Source organism: Bos mutus, chromosome 4 (assembly GCF_027580195.1).
Source record: "Bos mutus isolate GX-2022 chromosome 4, NWIPB_WYAK_1.1, whole genome shotgun sequence".
In the NCBI taxonomy this organism is placed as follows: Eukaryota; Metazoa; Chordata; class Mammalia; order Artiodactyla; family Bovidae; genus Bos; species Bos mutus.
Genome location: NC_091620.1, coordinates 47,075,572 through 47,095,943, shown reverse-complemented (window position 1 = coordinate 47,095,943; position 20,372 = coordinate 47,075,572). Strand labels below are relative to the sequence as shown.

The 20,372-nt window shown below is 36.0% G+C and overlaps 1 protein-coding gene across 1 annotated transcript in view; it reads right to left on the bottom strand.

The window, feature by feature from the left end:
* The window catches only part of STK31 (serine/threonine kinase 31), an 83,272-nt gene that overhangs the window by 55,483 nt on the left and 7,417 nt on the right, over positions 1–20,372 (bottom strand). The window contains exons 2-8 of the mRNA XM_070369437.1: positions 14,295–14,341; positions 14,154–14,206; positions 7,362–7,460; positions 6,239–6,313; positions 4,590–4,748; positions 2,386–2,744; positions 1,192–1,366 (exon numbers count right to left, since the gene is read on the bottom strand). Of these exons, the coding sequence (XP_070225538.1) occupies positions 1,192–1,366; positions 2,386–2,744; positions 4,590–4,748; positions 6,239–6,313; positions 7,362–7,460; positions 14,154–14,206; positions 14,295–14,322 (948 nt within the window). The 5' untranslated portion in view covers positions 14,323–14,341. The remainder of the gene's footprint in view (positions 1–1,191; positions 1,367–2,385; positions 2,745–4,589; positions 4,749–6,238; positions 6,314–7,361; positions 7,461–14,153; positions 14,207–14,294; positions 14,342–20,372) is intronic.

The window sequence follows — 20,372 nt, the reverse complement described above, 5'->3', positions numbered from 1 at the left end:
GATGCAGATGAAGCACTTTAAGAGATTTATTGAGCAAAATGGAATGTATAGGCCTAACTGGAAATCTGACTGGAAGAAACCAAACATAAAATGACATTCATGGAACAACAGGGGAAATCTGAACACTGGATATTAAATGATATTATGGGCTTCCCTGGTCGCTCAGCTGGCAAAGAATCCTCCTGCACCCAGGAGACCTGGGTTCAATCCCTGGATTGGGACAATCCCCTAGAGAAGGAAAAGGCTACCCACTCTAGTATTCTGGTTTGGAGAATTCCATGAACTGTATAGTCCATGGGGTCACAAAGAGTCGGACACAACTGAGTGACTTTCACTTAGTGTGAACATAAATTAGTGAACTTAGTGAAAGGATTATTACTAATTTTTAAATGTAATTGTATTATGGTTATGTCTCTTTTCAATTTCTTTTCTGTTAGAGATACATAATACATTAAAGCATGTACATTAAACTATTATGAATGGGATTTGTTTTGAAATTACTAGGAGGCATAGATTTTTTAAAAGACTATCTATTTAATAATTGTAAAAACTGGGTGATGGATACATAGTACTAATTATTCAATTCTCTTTTTAAAATGTTTGAATATTTCCAGAGTTAAAATTTAAAGGACATAAAAGGAAATATAAATGAGAAATTATTAATTTTTCAAACATCCAATGAAATTCAAAGATTAGTTTGTAGCATAAGAAAAAATTTCATCTATAAACAAGTATGAAGAAAGAGAGAATACCAAGAGTAGGGAGAAGAAGGGGAGGTAAGAAAAGGAGACAGAAAAGTATAAAGACAAATAAGAACAAATTAGAGCTTCCCTGGTGATCAGGTAGTTAAGAATCCACCTGCCAATGCAGGGCACATGGGCTGGATCCCTGGTCCATGAAGATCCCACATGCCTCAGAGCAACTAAGACCACGCACCACAATTACTGAAGCCTGTGCACCTAGAGCCCATGCTCAGAAACAAGAGAAGTCACTGCAATGAGAAGTCTGTGCATCGTCAGCTAGAGAGTAGCCCCACTCCTCACAACTACAGAAAGCCTGTGTACAGCAATGAAGATCCCAATGCAGTCAAAAATAAATAAATGAATAAATTTTTGTTTAAAAAATAAGAGTAAATGAACACAATTTCCCAGTTGATCATTCTTTATCTTAAGCCACTGAAACATACCATACCTGCAGCTCCTGGGCAGTCTGTTCGACTTTCAATTCTAATGCCTTGCACCTTTCAAGAAGAACCTCCTTCTCTGTTTTAAGTTTTTCATTTTCTTCAATCAGTTTCTGGTCCTGCTTAATTTTTGCCAGGCTGACATTAGACCCTAAATTAAAGTCACCAACAGCCAAATTTTCCCTATTAAAAACAAATTCACTCATTTTAAAAACCAAATTGTTTTAAGTGTGACAGAGATCAAAACTTAAAATTTGGCTTTTTATACCATAATAAAATATATATATATATATGTGTGTATGTGTGTGTGTATCTATATAAAGTTAATTTTAGAAACTAATCTGATCTTTACCCAGTTTCAACATTAGAAAGCATTTTAATGCAAACTAGATTTTATAACTGAAGTCATACTTCAAAAATAATGCCTCCTAATCTCAGATAAATCATATTCCAACTTTTTCATATCAGTATCAACTCCAGCAAAGATAGTAAAAACCATTTCTGTATCAGTTTCTTCCAGTCTCTCATTACTCCCACTCCATTTAACCGTTTAGTTCCTAAAGCACTGATAAGATCCCAACAAAAAGCTTATTACCCATTACACAGTATCATGGGCTGGATCATGACACAGAAGTAAAAGGATGGTTTTGTACTTTTAAAAATCAAATCTGGCTTTCTGCTTCAAGTTTGTAACTAAAAATTATCTAAAAAGTGAACATTTTTGTTATAATCAAATTCCATCAGAGTAAATTTTTACAGGAAGAAAAAAGAGCCTCTCTTTTGTTAAAGAGAAAAGGCAATTCCCTAAGACTCATTAAAATATTCTCAGAGCCATAGGAAAAACTTCAAAGTTTATCTGAAATTCTGTCTCTTGCCTGAGTAATTTAGATTTAGGGGTAGATTTTTATGATAAATTCAAAAGACTTGGAAAGAAGAGCTGGTATGTAAACTTCAAACAATTCAGAAATGATTTTTCTTTCAAAATGGCTTTTAATTAAAATATCCCTGTTAAAGAGGAATATTTTTTTTTCAGTGTGTTAGAGAGGAATACCTGTTTGAGAAAAACAGACATAATCAGTATTATCCCTCAAAATCACAGACATAGTTGAGGACTCTAAAAACATAAGCCTTGACTACTATGACAAGAGCTTCTAACATAAATCAAAAATTAGGTAAGACTAAAAGTCCCACTACAATCTTACTTTGGAAATGTCACATTATTTCCTGCATCATTTTCATTCTTCAAGTCAAGACACATTCTCCCACTTAAGCGCCCCTTTGGCCGGGTGAAGTTTGATTGGCTTGATCTATGCCCCCACAAAGGAATGGGGCTTTTGAGGTTCCTGAGGACAAGCTGACCAGGATCTGATTTTTTTTCCTCACAGATATTAGTGCTGGAAGTGAGTCTGCATTTTTCTGCAAATCCTTTCTTAGCCACCTCTTCCCCAATATCTACATTGCCATACTCAGCCTGAGCAATTATTGTTCCATCTTGATAGGTAGCTTTAATTCTCATTTTAATTTCCTTTTCAAAAATCAAGCTCCCCAAAAAGGTTCTGCCCTAAGAAAGATAAGAAAAAAGAAGATATTAACCATCTATACCAACATGTTTTCCTTCACTTATTTTTTCTATTAATATCTAGTTTTTCCAATGATCATTATTTCTTCATTCTGAAATCCCTACAAAAGTGGTTTTACCTTGTTGGCTAAATACAAATATACTTCCTCATGTGTATACTATACTCCAATTACATACTTGATAAATCCTTTCCAGAAGAAGAGCTAAGACCTGTACAGGAATCTATATTTATACATTTTTTTAAAGTGTACCAATTAAATACCCTAGAATAATCTCTTTAAATCAAGCAGATTCTGTTGACCATTTTGGTCCTAACTAAATATAAAGGTGTGCTGAGGAGTTACAGCATATAAAAATGAAATCTGGTATCTAGGAAAAATGGGAAAATGTAGAAGCAGTGACAGATTTTCTTTTCTTGGGCTCTAAGACACTGTGGATGGTGACTGCAGCCATGAAATTAGGAGATCCTTGCTTCTTGGAAGGAAAGCTATGACAAACCTAGACAGTGTATTAAAAAGCAGAGACATCACTGTGCTAACAAAGGTCTGTAAAGTCAAAGCTATGGTCTTTCTAGTAGTCATGTACACATCTGAGAGCTGGACCATAAAGAAGGCTGAGAGCTAAAGAATTGATGCTTTTGAGTTGCGATGCTAGAGAAGACCCTTGGGGATCTCCTGGACTGCAAGGAGATCAAACCAGTTGTAAAGGAAATAAATCCTGAATATTCATTGGAAGGATTGACACTGAAGCTAAAGTTGCAATACTTTGGTTACCTAATGCAAATAGCCGACACACTGAAAAAAACCCTGGTGCTGGGAAAGACTGAAGGCAAAAGAAGATGGTGGCAGAGGATGAGATGGTTAGACAGCATCACTTGACTCAAAAGACATGAATTTGAGCAAACTCTGGGAAATAGTGAACAGGGAAGCCCATGAGGTCACAGAGTTGGACACGACTTGGTAATCGAACAACAACACAGTTCTAGGTACAGAAATGTTTCTTATAAGTAACTACAGTGCAGACAAAGCTACACCCAGTGACCTAAAAGATACTAAAAACTGAACAAAAGAGAGGCAAAGAGAAGGTTTTCAAATTTTATTGTTCCTGCTAGTACTGATTATTTTCACATAAGTCATCTGAGCTGCTGAATATAAAATACATATCTGATTACTTTGCAGTGTAACATTCCTTCAATAGCAGTATCAGTTACCAAAAGCATACCATTTTTGCACAGATTTAAAAGGAGATAGGATTCCTGTTGACTACCACTGAAATTATGAGGTCTTCCAGAATAAGGTTGCTAACCTAAAATTTAATGGAAATGAATACAAACTGGAATCTAGATTAACAGAGATGTCACTGCCAATTACTATGTTGAACAGTGTGAGCCTCTGCCAAGAAGATAAAATTTGATTAATTTACAACTCTTGCTTATTTCAAATTTGTGATATTTATGGCCACAGCTAAAGATCACTTTTATTTTATAAATATTTTCTCAAAAGCAAAAGATAACAATAATTATATGCATCAGTCTCTCAATAATAAGAGACTATTTGAAGCTTTCTCATCAGAAGAAACTATTTACATTTATTATATAAGTGTATACACACAAACACCAGTCTTATCTGATCTATAATGTGTATTCTAGCAAAGATGAGCGCAAATATATAATTGCTTCTGAATTATTCCATCATTTCACATTTTTCACTAATTTATACAAGCTTTCATATTATAGAAAATTAATGGATTTTAACCAGACATTTTTTTTTTTTTTCGAGCACATAGTTTTCTTTCCATTAACAAAAATATTTTAAATCTGTGACTTGCCTGATCAAACTGGGTAACTTCTTGGCTAGAAGGAATCTGTAGTCCCCAAAGTCTATACTTTTTGGCAACACTAGAAAATTGCAGATCCAAAGGAATCTCTACTATATCCGATCGATTCAGAATTTCTGTATTTCCATAGTCAATATATCTCACCAGACACTGGAAAATAATCAGATAAATACTAATACAGAACTTAAATATCTCAAAAAAATCATATATTTGCTGTTTTTTGTCAATTACCTGTAAATCATGATAGCATTTTACCTGAAATTGTCTAAATGCATTCAGAAACAAGAGCTCCAACAATATCCTCAAAATACAGAAAACCCATAGTCCATGAGATCCCAGGGATTTTCCTATTTGGTACTAGTTCAACTAGTACCAAACAGTACTATTTCCAACAGTACCATTTCTCATTTTGATTTTTTTAAACAATGGTATTTAAATAAATATAAGTCTATGAAACTTATGACTCTCTTCTATCTCTAATGTTAAAGTTAAAATCAATCAACATTCTTAAATTCAAGTTGGAAAAAATAAAATCTTAAAAGGCAAAGTTTTATGAAACTTTCTTTGATAAACTTAACTCCAGCTATTAGACCTTTGAAATGAATCAAATTCACCCTTTCCTCCAGCTCTATATCTATAAAAGGTAAAAAAGATAAATAGTTTATCACAAGGTCAAAAGCCATTTCGCCCTTAATTTTAAAAGTTAAAGCCAAATCAAAGCAAACACAAAATATCATTTCCAGTTGTCAAACTGTGGGGAACAGGTCTGTTTTACTAAGATAAATCATTACCTATAACAATAATAAATCACGAGATTTTAAAAATACATTTGGAACATTACTCAAAGTGTTTCATCTTACTTTATTGCACCAAGAACAATATTTACAAAATATCATATATTATAAAATATTTTTAAGTCCAAGAAAGCAGACATTTTAAAAAAATAGTAAAAGAAACCCTATAGAGATGCTTTTACACAGCCTGAGATGTTCAATTGCTATTTAGAATCCTATCTCCACAAATTTCCTTAAAAATATTCCGGAATTTCACAATATAAAAGACAAAATAGCTAAATGCAAAGATAATTCATCACATTTAACCAAGGCACAAGAAAGAGGCAAGCAAATCTTCACTATTAACAACATGCACGTCTACTAAGTAAAATATAAACATAATTTCAGAATCAAATGTTCTTTTTCTACTCAATCTTAACAGAATAAACTTTAACTTACTCAGCAAGACTCAAACATAACTATTAAGAACTAAAATACAAAGAACCACTGGCCACCAAAAATAATACACAAATTAGGTAATCTATTCTTTGATAATCTGGGGTGATTATACGACAACTTAAAATCAGAAGAATATTTCTGAATCTAACTTTGACTTTTGTAAGCACTTCATTTCTTTTGTTTTTTGAGGGAGGGGGAAATGTATGCTTTAGTCAATTCATATGTTATTCAACCATATTTTAAAATTTATTTATTTTAATTGGAGGCTAATTACTTTATAATATTGTAGTGGTATTCAACCATATTTTATACTACTATGAATAAGCAATGAAAGGCTAAATAAGCACCAAAGTTTGGACTGAAAATAAATATTCCTCATGGCAAAAAAAGTTGAACACTCATTCTTGCCTTTTCATCGTTGATGACTTTCAGTACTTGGCATCTGTACCAACATTTATCTTCAGAAAATAATCCACCATAAATCTACAGACAGAAAAAGAAAGCAAAATTATTTGGCATTTTAATGAATAGTAATGCTAAGTAGATCAGGTCATTTACTAAGCACTTTATGTATAATAACTTATTTTATTCTCACAACCCTATGAGGCAGGTACTTTGTTTTCACCATTACATGCCCCAATGGTAAAGATGGTAAAGAATCTGCCTGCAATACAAGACACCCAGCTTTGACCTCTGGGTCAGGAAGATCCCCTGGAGAAGAGAATCCCAACCCACTCCAGTATTCTTGCCTGGAGAATCCCATGGACAGAGAAGTCTGGCAGACTACAGTTCATAGGGTCGCAAAGAGTTGGACAAGACTCAGCAACTAGTATTTTCACTTTCATACACTGAAATACTGCATAGGTTGAAAAAGAACAAACATACAATAATCTGGATAAATCTCAGAAATTACGTTTGAACAAAAGAAGCCATACATACACAAAAGAGTATACATATTGTACAATTTAAGAGTAGGCAAATGAACCTATGGTGAGAGAAGTCAGAATAATGGTTACCTCTGTTAAAGGACTACTGACTAAGAACTGACTGAGAGGGGCCTGAGTGAATTTTCTAAGCTGACAGAATTGTATCTTGATTTGGGTGGTGATCACATAGATGCATACATATGAAAAATTCATTAAGCTGTGTACTTAAAAGATATATACTGCATTGTAAATTATGTCAATTAAAAAATACATGCACATATATATATTGTCAAACTGTTCTCCATAAACATATCTCTTATAAATTTTTGTGAATCAGGGTCAAGGACAAGGATTCTATTCTGTTCGCCACCATTCTATTCTGTTCACCACTGTGTTAAGTACCAGTGTTTAACACAGTGCCTGGTAGATAGCAGATAGTTCATACGTATCTTTGAAAAAATAAATTAATAATGACTGTAGTCTATACAAATTCTAAAAATGTGCCTCTTTCTTCAAATATAACAAAAATTCCAAAATCTATAAAATCTAAGATCAGTAAAGCTAATAGGAAAGATGGAATAATTGTATCCAAGAATATGGCTCACCTTCTTTGGATCAAGATTCCCAAACACTGAATTGGCAAGGGGACAGACTTCAGACAGTGAACAACCAATCTTCATAATATCCTTATTTCTATTGATACTCTAGAAGGAAGGGCAGACATAAATTCAGTAAAGTATTATTAATATTTTCAATGTTATGCAAACAAGGGTTCTACTATGCATGATACTTAAAAGGTTTTGGAGCATTAGAAATTAAATAAATTCTCACATCATTACTTTCCATCATTCAAATGAGTTCTTTACTAGAAATGGAACTAGGCTATAGAAAATTTTTACCTCCCAATGAGTTCAAATTACATGGAATTCAAAACTAGATACTAAATATTATTAATATTATATGAAGAGATAACTTTGTCTCTGGATTTTACTTTAGATCAAATCCTAATTGCTCAAAAGAGGTACCATATTTTAGTCAAGTGACATGGGTCTTCTCACATATTTGTTGCTGCATAAAGGAAAAAAATGTAAAACTGATTTCAAAATGTATAGGTTCCTCTGTACAAAAACACGGTTATCTACTTAGTAAATTTATTTCTCACAGGGGCATGGGTTAACGATTTTGAAACTACTTTAGACATATACGAGGATTGAACAAATAAATAAATATATTGTATATAATGAAAGCAGGCAGAAAGAAATTACAAATAAGGAAGGCAGGCTAGAATGAACCTGCAATGTTAGATTACAATTGCAAAGTATCAATATGAATTCATGTATATATACATACATATGTACGCAAGCACACATATGTTTATGTGTGAATATATGTATATATGAAAGAAATACACACAGATAAATATAGATATGCACATGTGTTAGTTATATGTATTTGTATTTTTGTATTATATTGATAAATATATTTCCTAGGTCTGTCTGCTAAGAGCAACTAGAAGCAATAATACTCAAGTAGTGGTAAGCACACCTAGTACCCCGATCTTGATTTCTAAACACCATTCTCTGATAAAAGGAACAAGATTTCTCTGGAGAGTGGGTCATTCCAGGGCTAAGACAGGGAAATAAATGATGATCCTGTAATATCTGGTGATGCCAAAAAGTAAAGAAATATTCAAAAAAAGAATGGGTGCAGCTTAAATGATACAGCAGTCAATGTGAACAATCTCCTAACGGCCAAAGCTGGAACAATGTAAGCAACAAAATAAATGACAGTACTAGATTATAACCCACAGGTGTATATTAATATAAATAACTGACTAAACAAATAAAAGGTGGTGAGGAAACAACTCTTCCTTAATGAGTAATTCCAATTAATAAATGCAGAAGGAATGAGGAAAATAGAAAATCATCATCAAAGACCATAGTCATAAATAAAATATCCGTGGGTAAAAAGTTTAAGAAAAACAAGATTAGATAGTCTCAATGTATCTTCTTCTAAAACACTCATTACTTACAGAAGGAAAAATAGTAACTTTACAATTAAGACACGTAGCAGTTATCCCCTTAACCAAGTGGATCAAGGTTAATATCACCAATAAAGAAATATCTTAGTATTGTAAGTTCTCTATATGATGTAATTCCAGTACCTCATACTGCAGTATGTACTGCAGTGCTACAGTCGCTTCTGTAGTACTACTGCCAATTTGTTTACGAGAAACCATAAACAAATACAAAATGAGGGATCCTCTATAAAATAACTAACCAGTACTCATTACAAATGTCAAAATCATGAAAGATAAAAGTATGAAAGAACTACCAAATGTTGGATGAGACTAAGGATACATGACAACTAAATAAAATGTGAGATCTTGAGGCAGATCCTGGAATAGAAACAAAAGGAAATAAGAAAAAAACTGGTGGAATTTGAATTAGGGCTGTACTTAAGAGTTACTAGGACTGTACCATGGTCAATTTCCTGACTGTGACCACTGTACTATGGATATGTAAAATGTTAGAAACAAGGAAAGCTAGGTGAAGGGTATAATATTGAAAATAATTTTACAACTTTCCTGTAAGTATAAAGTTATTTCAAAGTAAACTGTTAAATACGTATGTTCTTTAAAAATATATCAATAACACAGTCAATAAGGCTAGAAAGAATATGATTATCTTCGATAAATGAAAACAAACTCTGAGTTTCTATGCACAGTAAAAATGTGAAGTGAATTCAAACTGACTCCAAAACACACTGGAATCAGTCTTTAATACTCCCCAGGAATGAGCTCTCTGAAGTTCAGAATACACCAAAACATTTTACATGATTAGATTTTGTAGGTATATGGACTAGCATAAATGAAAGCTCTTTGTTCAAATGTCAAATACTTAAGATTCCTCCAATGGCTACTCAGCAAACTAGGCCTACCGAAATTTTTGAAGTGTTCTCCTGTAAGTGGCTTAAATGGCAGAAAATCCAAAGTGGTAGAAAAAGAGAGAATACATGTGAGCAGATCTTCATCTTGACCTGCCTCCATATGTTTCTAAGTCTCTATATACTCTTCATCTACAGCCTATCAAAGCCCTAATCAAATGCTATAATTAGCTTTTTTTCTGCTATATTCTTTCTGTAGAATTACTGTTTTATCATTGCCTTTTCTGTTACACAGAATGTACACATCAGGTGTTAAAAAGTACAATACATCTTACAACTGAGCAGGGGAGGAAATTACACTGAAAATTGGCATCGTGCAGCATTTTTCAAAAAAAAAAAAAAGTGACTAGGATTTCCAAAAAAAAAAAGTGACTAAGGTAGGTTTTCAGAAAAAAAAAGTGACTATTAAATTACATCTATTACTTGATACTATGAGATCCAATACAATTATACAAAATACGATAACATCAAGTAATAAAACCAAAATTAAGACAGCAAAAGTCTTTTTTTTTTAATAAGAAAATACTCTTATAAGAAAATACACTCTTATACTGTTGCTGGGAATGCAAACTAGTACAGCCAGTATGGAGAACAGTGTGGAGATTCCTTAAATAACTGGAAATATATAACTACCATATGACCCAGCAATCCCACTGCTGGGCATACACACTGAGAAAACCAGAATTGAAAGAGACACAGTACCCCAATGTTCATAGCAGCACTGTTTATAACAGCCAGGACATGGAAGCAACCTAAATGTCCAGCAGCAGAAAAATGTATAAGAAAGCAGTGGTACATATACACAATGAAGTATTACTCAGCCATTAAAAAGAACACTTTTGAATCAGTTCTAATGAGGTGGATGAAACTGGAGCCTATTATACAGAGTGAAATAAGCCAGAAAGAAAAACACCAATACAGTATAATAACGCATATATATGAAATTTAGAAAGACAGCAAAAGAGACACAGATGTATAGAACAGTCTTTTGGACCCTGTGGGAGAGGGAAAGGGTGGGATGATTTGGGAGAATGTCATTGAAACATGTACATTATCATATGTGAAACGAATTGCCAGTCCAGGTTTGATGCATGATACAGGGTGCTCGGGGCAAGTGCACTGGGATGACCCAGAGGGATGGGATGGGGAGGGAGGTGGAAGGGGAGTTCAGGATGGGGAACACATGTACACCCATGGTGGATTCATGTCAATGTATGGAAAAACCAATACAATATTTTAAAGTAATTAGCCTCCAATTAAATAAATTTATATTCAAATAAAAAAAAAAGAAAATACTCTTGAAGCAAGCATGTAACTGACCATTCTTTTTAAAGAAAATCCACTGCATGCAAAATTATCAACCTCCAGAAAAATCACATATACTAAATCTATTCTCACAAAGTATACCACATGCACACTTGGAAAACACAAAATTAAAACAACTGTAAGCAACAGAGTGAGCTTCATGTTTATAAGAATATGAGAAGTCCTTTTATGCTTAGCACTGCTATATAAAGAAATGTCTTTTGAAGTGAATTCATGAAGTGTCCCCCTGTTGGGACCACACTTTACAAAAATACTATGTTCTTGAAATGACCTGGGCTTCCCAGGTGGCGCTAATTGTAAGGAACCTGCCTGTCAAGGCAGGAGACATAGATGTGGCTTCAATCCCTGGGTCGGGAAGATCCCTGGGAGAAGGAAAACGGCAACCCACTAAACTATTCTTGCCTGGAGAATGCCATGGCCAGAGGAGCCTTGTGGGTTACAGCCCACAGGGTCGTGAAAGAGTAGGACAGGACTAAAGTGAATTAGCATGCATCTATTCTTGAAATGAGATTACAAACCAAGAATGAGCATCTTAGCAATGTCATCTTGAATTTTTAAAAATTTTAGCATTTTATCAAAACATATCAAAATTTCATCAAACATCAAAAGATGTCCCTTAGATGTATAGGATTCATTTAAAAATTTTTTTCCTAGAAACAACACACAAAGGAGAAGCATAGTTATTTCCAACCATCCTTCTGGAAGATGCTTCCCAAGGTTGAGAAGGGTCTTTTCTTCTTACTGACTGTTTCTGGCCTTAGCATGTGTTAAGGTATGAGATTTCAGGTTAGTCAACTGAGGAAATTTCTTATTACAACTGTCAAAGGGGCACACATAGGGACTGTCTCCAATATGAATTCAAACGTGTGTACAAACAATTTGTTTCTTAAAAAAAAAATCATCTGATTCATATGGACACTTTAGTAGTTTTAGTTCTTAATCTTTTCATTCAATTAAGACATGCTTTCTCTCTTTTTGAAATGTGTTTAAATTTCTACAGGGCCTCAACTTCATGGTTGAAATCAGAGGTTTGAAAAGTATGAGTTCTGCTGTTTTGGTAAATAAAATTTTATTTACAGATATACCTATTTATTTATATATTGCCTATGGCTGCCTTTGTACTACAATGGCAACTTTTGTAGAGCTGAACAGTTGCAACAGAGCCACAAGTCTTAAAATACTTACTAATACTATACAGAAAAAGTGTGCTGACATCTGGTTTAAATCATAATTTCAAACTCAGGCTACAAATTCACATAAATGTCAATAAAAATTGAAGTCTAGAGCTGCACTGACCAATACAATAGCCAATTCTTACTTGAAATGTGGCTCATCTGATTTAAGTTGTACTGTAAGTCTAACATATACACTGGGTTTTACAAACTTACTATGAAAAAAGGAAAATATCTTGTTAACATACTTGTGTTCATTACATTTTAAAAAGATATTTAGGATGTGCTGAGTTACATAAAATGTTTTTATTAAAATTGATCTTGCCTGTTTTTCATTTTGAATGTGTCTTTTAAATGTACTTATATGGCTCAAATTATATTTCTACCAGACAGTACTCGTCTAGAAAATCTTAATTAAGACAGTAAATGCTGTTCCTATTTAATAAGCTTAAAAATATCATTTATCATCCAACACTTGGACACTGCTGAGAGGGATACAGGTACTATCAATGCAGAGACAATGGGGAAATGGGCAAAGAACCAGAACATGTGGGCACCCTTTAGAAAATGTGTCCATAAGCCGAGATACAAATTTGTTGAACATTTTCTATGAATATCACCCTTCTAAAATATGTTTTCTAAACAGATTTAAGAAGCCTGAGTTAATCTTATTTCTTCTTTAACCATTCTTTTTCATAAATCCTGTTTCCCATATTGCCAATTCACTCTACCCGCACAAAGAGTTGTTCTCAGGCTGCAGAAGTACACAGAAATGTTATTCCCTTCCCTTTCATATCACACAGCTCATAAAATTAAAAGTTATTGAGTAACTGTACATTAGAGAGATTCATCTTCTTAAATTCTGGAACATAAGCACTTTGGTGCTTCACTTTGTATTTAAAATTGAGTAAACTTATTTGCCTTGAAGACTGCCAATAAAAAATTATAAATGTTCCATTAGTACTTTCAATTATATGATGAAAAAGACATTGTACCTCAAATTCAAAATTAAGCCAACAGAAAAAAGACAGAAATTTAAAAGCAATACCACTTTAGAAATTTAAAACAGTATCGCTTGCTCCTTGGAAGAAAAGCTATGACCAACCTAGACAGCATATTAAAAAGCAGAGACATTACTTTGCCAACAAAAGTTCATATAGTCAAAACTATGGTTTTTCCAGTAGTCATGTATGGATGTGAGAGTTGGACTATAAAGAAAGCTGAGTGCCGAAGAATTGATGCTTTTGAACCGTGGTGTTGGAGAAGACTCTTGAGAGTCCCTTGGACTGCAGAGAGATCAAACCAGTCAATCCTAAAGGATATCAGTCCTGAATATTCACTGGAAGGACTGATGCTGAAGCTGAAACTCTAATACTTTGGCCACCTGATACGAAGAACTGACTCATTTCAAAAGACCCTGATGCTGGTAAAGATTGAAGGCAGGAGGACAAGGGGAGGACAGAGGATGAGATGGTTGGATGGCATCACCGACTAAATGGACATGAGTTTGAGTAAGCTCCAGGAGTTGGTGATGGACGGGGAAATCTGGTGTGCTGCAGTCCATGGGGTCACAAAGAGTCTGACATGACCGAGCCGCTGAACTGAACTGAATCACTTAAGAAACAATCATATCCAAGACCTCTAGATGGAGCTGTAACTTCACAAATACAACAGTTTCTCAGCATCTTCAGTAATTTATGCAGCCTAGATTGCTGATGCTAAATTAAGTGTAATTTTAAAACCTCACACTCATAATTCTGATATTCAGTTCAATTTTTAGCCATTTGTCTTCTAATAATGCCCTGTGTTAAAAAATGTTCAATAAAAATTAAGCATGGAAAATAACAATGACATATATATATCATATTACAGGGTTTTATTTTCATTTTTGTTGGGGAGGATCTGGGTTAGTGGAGGAAGAGGTGGGAGAGGAAATAAATCAGGCTATTTTACCTGGGCCCAAAATGTTACTGCATCTTCCACATGACTTCCAACCACATCTTCAACTAAAATCAAATTACAATACAAAGAAAATCAGAAATTAATCAAGATCATCTAACTTTTACATACAAAAATAATTTTTTGTGTCAGTACCTTTATTGCAATGTTTATCTTCCTCCATTTGGACAATTCCTGCAAAACTAAAACAATTCAATAGTTTGAATTAGGTTCTATTAATTGGCCATTAACAGTGAATTAAAGACAAAATCATACAATGTCCAAATTCCTCTGTGTATGTTTTGTCCCAAATAATCAATATCCAAACTCTGTATTAAAAACAACCTCAAAGATATTTTCTCCAATAATTATTTTGTTTTGAGTATATCTTGCAATTTCATCAGATGCAATTTCTATCTTTGAAATTATCTCTTTAACCAAACTTTTATATATTTATATTGAACAGTATAATTGATGCACACTCTTTTCAGTTACATAAATATTTCAGTACAAAGTGTATATTCTTTAAAATAATTGATGCCTTCCCTAAACAAGAGTAGTGGCTTCCCTGATAGCTCAGCAGGTAACGAATCCACCTGCAATGTGGGAGACACAGGAAAGGTGGGTTCAATCCCTGAGTTGGGAAGATCCCCTGGAGGAAGAAATGGAAACCCACTGCAGCATTCATGCCTGAAAAAGTTCCATGGACAGAATCTGACAGGCTACAGTCCAAAGGGCTGCAAAGAGTCTAACACAACTGGGCAACTAAACACACATGCACTAAACAAGAGTAGCACTCCCACAATTTAAACAAAAAGAAACACTACGAACATATATATATAACACAAATGCTTCAGACTGGTATTTAATTTTTAAATAAGAATATCCATTTTATGGTTTCTGCTTTTGAAGATACCCTGCATTTAAAAACTGCAAAATCAATCAAATTGTGCCCATAACTTCAAAAATAATTTTCATTACATAATTTGCTTTCCCAAATGCAAGATATTTCAAAATGTCTACTAGTTCTAACTTTGCCCTTAAAACACTAGAATATGGCACTTTATATGCATAAACGTTATATTTTTGAAAGGAATTGAAAATAGATCTTTTAAAGAATTTTAAGAGTTAATTAAGAACATCACTACACCAAATATCCAAATCCTCCCCCAACCACAGGAAAAGAAATTAATCTTGTGTCACACTGGGGGAAAGGTCATAAAAAAATTTTAACTATTATGATTTTTGTTACAACTTTACATTTTTCACATAAACTAAGTAGGATCAACCCATCTTTAAAACAAGGATTCTTGCTCATATACTACTCAAAAGTAAATTTTAAGTTGAGCAAAAAGTTGTAAAAACAAGTTAGAATCTGTCCAAAGAAACTTATTTCGCTGGAAGACACTCGCTTAATTTAAAAGATGGGGGCTTCCCTGGTAGCTCAGCTGGTAAAGAATCCACCTGCAATGCAGGAGATCCCGGTTTGATTCCTAGTTTGAGAAGATCTCCTGGAGAAGGGACCCGCTACCCACTCCAGTATTCTTGCCTGGAGAATCCCGAGAGTCAGACATGACTGAATGACCTTCATTTTGCCTTCTTTTTTTCTAAAATGAAAACCTTTACTTCGGAAATGGCACCACACGACGTAAAAAGTTTTTAAATCTTACTTTTAAAAGGGGTCAAAAACACTTTTTGGCAATGGTTAACACGGGAGTGGTGAAGGAAATGGCAACCCGCTCCAGTCTTCTTGCCGGGAGAAACCCATGGACGGAGGAGTCTGGAGGGGGCTACAGTTCACCGGGTCTCAGGGAGTCGGAACCGACTGAGAGACTTTCACACACTCACAAGACGGGAGTGGTGCTGCACCCACTATCTGCAAACCGGGATTACCAAACAGCACTTCCAATTCTCATGGAGAATTCGGAGTGAGTCCAGGTCGCTCCTCAACGCCTGTCTTAAGCATTTCGAAGTTTAAAAGGTCACAGAATTTGCTGGAAGAGAGAATTCCACCCGACAACTGGTCTGCAGGTCTATGTCTTCAACCAGAGCAGCAGGCCCAGTTGTTTGCAGGCCAGCTTCGCCTTCTGGCAGTACCCTTAGAAACTGGGGTGGCTGTCACCCTCAGAAGCGAGCGGGCAGCGTGGAAACCAAGAAGGCCAGGAAACGGCCACGCCCATACTTGTGGACCTAAAAGACAACCCAGGGTGAAAATACGGTGCTACCACCAAACCCACCGAAAGGACTGCTACTGACCTCGCACTTCCTGCCACAGAAGTTCTAGAAGAATGCCCCAGGCCCCACATGCTGGGCCGTCAGCTCTCTGCCCGCCGCCGCAAACGTGCAGACTTACCTCACGTGTTCTGGCCACTGGGTCTCCAAACGGCGCTTGCGCGCTCGTTGCTGTGCCAACATCCTGCCTTTGCTCAACTGCCTCGCTCACGTGAGCATCAGGGGCTGCGGCCTAGGGCGGGCGTGCCGGCTGGGGCCTTGCGCTCTGCGAGGAGCGCACGGAGTCTGCGCACAGGCTTTATATGACGGCATTCCCAGCGCCTGTGGACTAATGGCCGTCTGCCGTCTCGCTTAGCAAACTTCAAACGGTGACGTGAGATAGTGGTGTGGACTTCTGTGTCCTTTCGTAATTTGTACATGTTGCTTAAAATTTTTAAATACCCAAGTTGGAAGAATCCCAGCATTTTTTTTCTTTTTTTTAACAAGGTAGAAAGGAGAAAATGACTTTAGTACAATGAAAGCATGATGTTCAGGTTAGTAGCTTTGCAAGCATTTCTCAGTCCAACCTAGGGTCAGCTCTCGCTCGTGTTGCAGCGTTTTTCACATTAACGGTTGGGGCGGAGGGGTGGGGGTGGGGGTGGGCGGTGAGGAATAATATAGCTTATGTGGTTATGAGCAGATGTTACACTTTGTGGCAAACCTTGCACAACAGTTGAAAATTATCTCCACTAATTTTTGCCAGTTTGAAGTATTATATACAATAATACAGTAGTAAAGTAGTAAAAGTACACATGACAGAACATATGTATATGCTGTTGAAATTAACCTCACAATGAAGAAGACAGTCATTTCCTTCACAACCCCCCACACAGCCCCACCGCCCTCGGAGGTTTCTCCGTGTCCCTTTATGGTCGTTGGCTCCCGTCTACTCCAAGTAATAGATCCTGCTTTCTGTCACCAGTTTGCATTTTCTAGAATTTCATGTTAACCAAATCATACAGCGTGTCCATTCTGTTTTCTTTCATTCAGTATAATTATTTTGAGATTCATCCATTTTGTCACATGTACCAATAGTTCCTCGCTCTGTATTCAGTTCAGTTCAGTCTCAGTGGTGTCCCACTCTTTGCCACCCACTGACTGCAGCATGCCAGGCCTCCCTGTCCATCAACAACTCCTGGAGTTACCCCAACTCGTGTCATTGAGTCCATAGCTAGCTATCCAACTATGTGATCCTCTGCCATCCCCTTCTCCTGCCTTCAATCATTCCCAGCATAAGGGTCTTCAAATGAGTCAGTTCTTCCTATCAGGTGGCCAAAGTATTGGAGTTTCAGCTTCAACATCAGTATTTCCAATGTACACTCAGGACTGATCTCCTTTAGGATGGACAGATTGGATCTCCTTGCAGTCCAAGGGACTCTCAAAAGTCTCCAACACCACAGTTCAAAAGCATCAATTCTTTGGCACTTAGCTTTCTTTATAGTCCAACTCTCACATCCATACATGACCACTGGAAAAACCAAAGCCTTGACTAGAGGGACCTTTGTTGGCATAGTAACGTCTCTGCTTTTGAATATGCTGTCTAAGTTGGCCATAACTTTCCTTCCAAGGAGTAAGCGTCTTTTAATTTCATTGCTACAGTCACCATCTGCAGTGATCTTGAGCTCCCCCCCCACCCCCCCAAAAAAAGTCTGCCACTGTTTCCACTGTTTTCCCATCTATTTGCCATGAAGTGATGGGACCAGATGCCATGACCTTTGTTTTCTGAATGTTGAGCTTTAAGCCAACGTTTTCACTCTCCTCTTTCACTTTCATCAAGAGGCCCTTTAGTTCTTTTTCACTTTCTACCATAAGGGTGGTGTCCTGCATATCTGAGGTTATTGATATTTCTCCTGGCAATCTTGATTCCAGCTTGTGCTTCATCCAGCCCAGCGTTTCTCATGATGCACTCTGCATGTAAGCTAAATAAGCAGGGTGACAATATACAGCCTTGACATATTCCTTTTCCTATTTGGAACGAGTTTGTTGTTTCATGTCCAGTTCTAACTGTTGCTTCCTGACCTGCATACAGATTTCTCAAGAGGCAGGTCAGGTGGTCTGGTATTCCCATCTCTCAGAATTTTCCAGTTTATTGTGATCCACATAGTCAAAGGCTTTGGCATAGTCAATAAAGCAGAAATAGATGTTTTTCTGGAACTCTCTTGCTTTTTTGATGATCCAGCAGATGTTGGCAATTTGATCTCTGGTTCCTCTGCTTTTTCTAAAACCAGCTTGAACATCTGGAAGTTCACGTTTCATGTATTGTTGAAGCCTGGCTTGGAGAATTTTGAGCATTACTTTAGTAGCGTGTGAGATGAGTGCAATTGTGTGGTAGTTTGAACACTCTTTGGCACTGCCTTTCTTTCCACTGATACTGGCTGTAGTTTTAGTAGATTCCGTTTACCAGTTGAAGACATTACCTTCTATTTTTAGTTTGCTGGGAGTTTTTATGAATGTATCTTCAGTTTTATCAAATACTCCTGCATCTGTGATAATGATCATGTGGTTCTTTTTTAATTTGTTAATACAATGAGTTGTTGTCACTAAGTTGTGTCCTACTCTTTTGGGACCCTATGGATTGTAGCCCACCAGACTCTTTTGTCCATGGGATTTCCTGGGCAAGAATACTGGAATGGGTTGACATTTCTTTGTCCAGAGCATCTTCCCCCACCCAGAGATCAAACCGTCCTCTCATGCATTGGCAGGCAGATTGTTAACCACTGAGCCACCAGGGAAACCCAAATGATAAATTTGGGCTTGATGAATTATACTGGCTGATTTTCAAATGATAAACCAAACTTGCAACCCTTGCATAAAGCTTGGTCATGATGTATTATGTTTTTTTATATATTCTTGTATTAGATTTGCTAAAATATTAAATATTTTTGCATCTATGTTCAAGAGGGATATAGGTCTGAAATTTTCCTTTCTTGCAATGTCTTTGTCTGGTTTGGTTATCAGAGCAATGCTGACCACATATAATGAGCTGTAAAAACTACTAACTTCAATTTTCTGAAAAAGTCTGCATAGAATTAGTTATCTTTGTTCCTTAAATATTTGGTAAAATTCACAGTGCAGCCATTCAGACCTGGAATTTTCTTTGTGGGAATGCCACTAACCACAAATTCAGTTTCTTTAACTGATAAAGTCTAATCAGCATATAACCAATCTAAGGCTGCTGCTGCTGCTGCTAAGTCGCTTCAGTCATGTCCGACCCTGTGCGACCCCATAGACAGCAGCCCACCAGGCTCCCCAGTCCCTGGGATTCTCCAGGCAAGAACACTGGAGTGGGTTGCCATTTCCTTCTCCAATGATGAAAGTCAAAAGTGAAAGCGAAGCTGCTCAGTCGTGTCCAACTCACAGCGACCCCAGGGACTGCAGCAACAGGCTCCTCTGTCCATGGGATTTTCCAGGCAAGAGTACTGGAGTGGGGTGTCATCATCTATTAATTATTGAATGAACTTTACATTTTGTGTCTTTAAGGAATTTAAGCTGTGAAATTCATTGGCATGAATTGTTGATAACATTCCTTTACTACCTCAGAAACTATGGTAACATCACCACTCTTGTCCCTAATGGTGAATTGTGTGCTTTCTCTCCTTTGCTGATTAATCTAGCTATTAATAGAGGTCTATCAATTTTTTCTTAAAAAACAAAAACAAAACAAAAAACAGCATTTGGTTTTTTTCATGTTTCTATAACTTTTCTGTCTTCTATTTCTGCTCTAATCTTTATTATTTCCTTTTTCCTATTTAATTTTAATTTTCTCTTCTTTCTGTAGTTCCTTAAGGTGAAAGCTGAGGTCACCAATTTGAAATCTTCTTTTCTGGTATATGCATTTGTCACTATCAATTCCCCCGAACTACTACTTTAGCTGAATCACACGTATTTTTATTTCCATTCTCATTCATTAAATGGTTTGATTCTTTTTCTGAATTCTTCTTCAACCCATGGGGTATTTAGACA